Here is a 6,000-nt window from a genome sequence, read left to right on the forward strand (position 1 = left end):
TAGCAAATCTTGTGATACGACGAGAAAATATATGATACCCGGAAATACTGTACAAGTATGTATGATAGTATACGTACAAATAACACATAATTATCAACAGTTATACAGACAATTACACAATATATTAAATACGAAAAATATAATTATGTAATTATTCTTTCCCTAATGTTTTTTATCAATTCAATATTCATTTTTTTTTTGTAAATATTTTATTACATAAATATAAATAAATTTAAAATAATTACATCAATTAAAATATTAAATAATTAATAAAATGGAAATTAGCTCTCTCAGATGTAAAAGAAATTATCGAAGCTTTAGAATTGGCTAATTTAGTAAAGAAAAAGGAATTAGGATTATAATGTAGCAAGAAATCCTATGATTTTTTTTATAGGTAATTTAATATTTTGCAGCTTCAATTTTTTTTACTTAAGTTCTGCGAGAAATTAAAAAAATTTAAAAAATTTAAATTTAATAAAGTTAATAAAGAACATGAATACATTTTTGCAAAAAGCTTAAATATGATTATTATGTTTATAATTTATTTATTTAAAGATGATTTATATACATATGTATGATTTTTTTTCTATATTTAGAAATCAAAGTAGTACGTACGATTTAAAATCATACGTACTAACAAAAAACGCAAATACTTTACTAAGATCAGATATACCGGAAATTTTGCAGTGAAAATTAATTATGGATAAACCTGACTAATTGAAATGGTAGAACAATGATCGGCCTATATGATCGATCGATCAATCGGAACAGTGGTATTGGCTTATCTTATTTTCGCAGAAATCTGCATTACTCAAATGACCAATTAATAATTACGTAAACTTTGATATCAAGACACAGCAAGAAGAGTGACGAATAAATTGCATATAATATTATTAAAAATAATCCGTGAATAATTATTTATTTTTGTTATCTAATTGACTAATTCAAAAGAAAGATAAAATAATTTAGTATAATCATTACTTTAATTGGATTTATTTGATTAATAATGACTAATTGATGAGAATTTATCGACAATCAAATTATATTGATTATTAAGACTCAAAAATCATTCGATTAATCGATTACTAATTTTTCGATAGGTCAATTAAATTCCCAAATTAAGAGTATATTTTTTAGTATATTTTAAAGAAATTTTTTTTCACGGATGTTAATATACCACGCATTATAGTCCGCAACACATATCGGGCTTTACAAAAGTATCACATCGCAATCAGTATAACCAATTTTTTTAAAAAAAAATAAATAAATAAATAATATATATTTAAATTGATTTTCCTTATTAAGCATCCATATTTGTGTAATAGGAAGCGATAATATTTTTGATCCTCATTAAGGATTTCTTTTAATTAATTAGTACAACATTTTCAAGGCTAAACTTTGTTTTTTTTCTATAAATATTCATACATTTTTTTTTTTACTTAAACAAATAAGAAAAAAATGGCTGTATCAAACAAAGGACTCATTCTCAAGGAATATCCTAAAGGATTACCTAATGCCGATAAGCATTTTGAATTAGTTCCTCGTACTATTGACATTAAAAATTTGAACTTGGGAGAGAATGAAATTGTTGTAAGAAATATATATTTATCTTTAGACCCTTATGTTCGTTTTACTTTAAGAGAACCAGAACCAGAATATGTATCAGTCGACACGCTACTTGAAAAGAGGGTATCAATTGGACAAGTCATTATTGGCGTTGGAGTTTCTGAAGTTGTAAAAACAAATAATCCTAATTTCAAAGTTGGAGATCTCGTCTATGGACCTGTTGGTAAATAATATTTAAAACGTACAAACAAGTTAAAAACCTTTTTATAACAAAAATCATTTTTAATTTAGGTTGGGAAGAATATTCTCATATTAAATCTGATTTTGCAGCAATTTTTTCACCCATAAATAAAGAATCATTAAAAGATATTCCGTTGAGTTATTACGCCAGTCTTCTTAGAATGGGTGGTTTAACTCCTTATGCATCCCTGGTACTGGGGATAAAGTACTGGCTAGTTAATCAAACAAATTTTAGATCGACTAGTTAACAATCTTTGGACCATGTTATTAATACATTTGCGAAAATTAAAAAAAAAATTATTTTTAATTCATAGTTATAAACATATTTAAAAATCGTTAGTACTTGTTGCTGACTTAGCCAAGTCTTTTAAAAACTTGTTGTCACTTGATCACCACGTTGAGGTGCAGAAACATTGATCAGGGGGGAAGAAGAGAAAGGAAACGAAAGGAAAGGAAAAGGGGAACGAAGGGGAAGGGAACGAAGGGAAGGGGGTAAGGAAAACGAAGGGAAGGGGAAAACGAAGGGAAAGGAAAACGAATGAAAAGGGGAAAATGAAGGGGAAGGGAAAGGAAACACGAAGGGGAAATGGAAACCGAAAGGGAAGGGGAAAACGAAGGGAAAGGGGAAACGAAGGGAAAGGGGAAACGAAAAATGAAGGGAATAGGGAAAGAGACACAACCCACACTCCCACCTACATACCTATAAAAAAGGAACCGAAGAGAAGACCTGACTTAAAGAAAAGAAGTCCTATCGGGGGAAGATACCATGTTCAAGATTATTTAATTGAAGACCTAAGAGAAGAGAAAGCAAACTCCAGAGAGACGCCTAAAAAAAAGAGTTCGTTAAAACTAAGGTATTGGGGACATATCTATATTATTTATATTATATATTCATGAATAATTACTTACTTGCATGAGTAATTTTTAATTTCTGTATAAAAAAAAAATATAAAGAATTTGTAGTTAAATTAGATTTTAGTGCATTAGATTTTAATAGGTTTATCAACTTTAACGTTCTCAAATGTCAGCGTCTTAATGACTGCTCAATTAAATAAAAATTAATAAAATATCCGATTTGTTATGTGATTTTTCGATAGAATGACGATGCATTTTGTTTGGACAAAAAATTTTGGAAAGCATTTGAGAGTTAAATTTAAAGGCTTTAATATATTTACTATTATGAGTCTGCTATAATAAAATCTTTTGTATTTTATCATCTGAGGATGAAAATTCCCTTTATTGTATAATCAGTTGAAATTTATCAGTAAAACAATATAATATTACAATTAATAGCGGCTATAATACTGTATGTTACGTCACACGATACAAGCCGTCAAATCATGTGCAACGTAAAGTAAAATGAGCTGGAAATTTTTTAACTCAATTAGTAATAATCATATTTGATTATGTCACGATTTTTTATACTTTGGCTATAACCTACCACTAACTTACGTAACTTCAAAATTCATTATTGTCGCATACTTTTTTTTCTAATCAATATTAGACCTGAATTTTACTAATAATACACCTCTTCAAGAACTAAATATAAATGAATAAACCTTAAAAAAAATATTTTGAAACTTTATGATATTAAGATAATATGATTTTGATATTATGGAAAGGTAAAATTATATTACACGAGACACTATGGGAAATATTTAGTTATAATATTAGTTATGACTCATAAGTTAATGAGTCATAACTAATTAATTTCACTACTCATACCTCAAAAAAAAAGTATAAATACTTTGCCTTTCCTTTATCCTGTAAGATTTTTTTTTCTTACAATACATTTTACTCTTTTCTACACTTTATAACAAAATATTTTTTTTTTTTACAATATGATAAATTTTCTAAACTTTATAACAAATTTTCTACACGGTACAACAATATTTCACTCTTTTTCTACGAAAAATGATTCGTTTTTTTTTACATTTTTCACATTTTCTAAACTTTTATAACAAATTCTCTACACGTTTCATTTTTTTTTGGAACTCTCAAAACTCTCACCAATAAGTCTTTCAGGGCAGCATGACGTTCCTTTCTCACGCTAATGTCCAGTATTATCCCTCATATTAATCCTTCTAATAACTATACAACTAAGCATCACTCTCAATATACATTTGTGGTAAGGTGACAAAGGAAAAAATATTCTGCTGATGATAGTTTTAACATTTTTCGTATTAGATATCTAATAATATTTATATTATTTACTTTACAACAGAGAGACTTCAAGCTATTAGCAGATGCTATCTGAAGAAGCCTAATAAACAAAGACGTCGCGTACTCCTAAGAAAGGGATGAAGTGACGTCCGTGGCCAAAATTTCTGCTGATATTTTCAGCAAAGCTAATAGTAAATATTTATTACTTTATTATTTTTATACTTGAATCAATATTAAAAAAATCATTTTTTTATTTCAGAGTGATAGGATAAAATGAAGATGAAGGTGCACATAAAACACTCCACATATTATTTGTGCAGTTTTCAGTTGTTTTATAAACTTATTTTTTAGAGAAGTTCTTGAAAAAGGGTGCGTGTCAAATATTAAAAATGCAAAATTTTTTTTTTTTTGATGTTTATACTTATACTTTATATTTGTTATCTGACTTTTTATCATTGGATCATATTTATTCCTTTTTTTATTTATCAGTTATAGCACTATTTTGTATTGAAACATTAGACAACAGATGAAAGCTCTCTGAATGGTGCATTACCAGTTTTCTAGATGGTAAAATGGCTCAAGAGACTTTAAAAGAGGTGTGTATTTTTTTATTTGCAAAGTGGGTAACTTCTTAAGCTAAAATTAGAACGGATAACTCATTGAGTCGGGGAGTTCACAAATTTTACTTAGGAGGGTACTGGATTTATTTGTTTGGGTTGGGTAAGGGTGAGCAAAGTGGGTAATTCCTATGAAATTACCTGCTTTTTCTTTTTTATTTTATTTTTATTTTTATTTTTTTATTCCCTTTTTTTCTTTTTTTTTTCTTTTTTTTTTATTTCTCTTGTTCACTTGATAACCAACTCAAGCAAATAACATCCTACTTTGTTATTGATAAAGTCTGCTAATTCTAAAGGAGGAATTGGCTATGTCTTCTTTACCATTAAATAAAAATTTAGCACACTATCAATAATTTTTTCTTTCTCATAATAGGTAAATGCAGAGATTTACTATCACTGGTAAAATGAAGAAATTTTCTAGAGGAGTTCTTGAAAAAGAGTGTGTATCAAGTATTAAAAATGTGAAAAATTTTTTTTATGTTTATACTTTATATTTGTTATCTGATTTCTTATTATTGAATTGTATTCAATTATTTATCAATTACAGCATTATTTTGTATTGAAATACTGGACAACAGATGAAAATTCTCTGAATGGAGCATTACTGATTTTTAGATAAGTGTAAATGGCTTATTAAGAGACTTTAAAAGAGGTGTGTATTTTTTTATTTGCAAAGTGGGTAACTTCCTAAGCTAAAATTAGAACGGATAACTCATTGAGTCGGGGAGTTCACAAATTTTACTTAGGAGGGTACTGGATTTATTTGTTTGGGTTGTGTAAGGGTGAGCAAAGTGGGTAATTCCTATGAAATTACCTGCTTTTTCTTTTTTATTTTTATTTTTATTTTTATTTTTTTATTCCCTTTTTTTCTTTTTTTTTATTTTTTTTTATTTCTCTTGTTCACTTGATAACCAACTCAAGCAAATAACATCCTACTTTGTTATTGATAAAGTCTGCTAATTCTAAAGGAGGAATTGGCTATGTCTTCTTTACCATTAAATAAAAATTTAGCACACTATTAATAATTTTTTCTTTCTTATAATAGGTAAATGCAGAGATTTACAATCACTGGTAAAATGAATAAATTTCCTAGAGGGATTCTTGAAAAAGAGTACATATCAAGTATTAAAAATGTGAAAAATTTTTACTTTATATTTGTTATCTGATTTCTTATTATTGAATTGTATTCAATTATTTATCAATTACAGCAATTTTGTATTGAAATACTGGACAACAGATGAAAATTCTTTGAATGGAGCATTACTGATTTTCTAGATGAGTGTAAATGGCTTATTAAGAGACTTTAAAAGAGGTGTGTATTTTTTTATTTGCAAAGTGGGTAACTTCCTAAGCTAAAATTAGAACGGATAACTCATTGAGTCGGGGAGTTCACAAATTTTACTTAGGAGGGTAC

The 6,000-nt window shown here is 27.3% G+C and overlaps 2 protein-coding genes across 2 annotated transcripts; both read left to right on the forward strand.

Moving 5' to 3' along the window:
- Positions 1 to 1,458: 1,458 nt before the first annotated feature.
- On the forward strand, positions 1,459 to 2,054 carry OCT59_027297 (uncharacterized protein; the record flags this gene model as incomplete). Its single annotated transcript, XM_025310262.2, has 2 exons — positions 1,459 to 1,789; positions 1,858 to 2,054. 2 exons carry the CDS (start codon positions 1,459 to 1,461, stop codon positions 2,052 to 2,054), a joined length of 528 nt encoding a protein of 175 aa, XP_025184092.2.
- Positions 2,055 to 2,358: 304 nt separating this feature from the next.
- OCT59_027298 (uncharacterized protein) lies at positions 2,359 to 2,703 on the forward strand (the record flags this gene model as incomplete). The annotated part of the gene is made up of 1 exon (XM_066136866.1): positions 2,359 to 2,703. The coding sequence occupies one exon, from the start codon at positions 2,359 to 2,361 to the stop codon at positions 2,701 to 2,703; it is 345 nt and encodes a 114-aa protein (XP_065993310.1).
- Positions 2,704 to 6,000: the final 3,297 nt, after the last annotated feature.

The sequence above is a fragment of the Rhizophagus irregularis genome, chromosome 7, assembly GCF_026210795.1.
Source record: "Rhizophagus irregularis chromosome 7, complete sequence".
In the NCBI taxonomy this organism is placed as follows: domain Eukaryota; kingdom Fungi; phylum Glomeromycota; class Glomeromycetes; order Glomerales; family Glomeraceae; genus Rhizophagus; species Rhizophagus irregularis.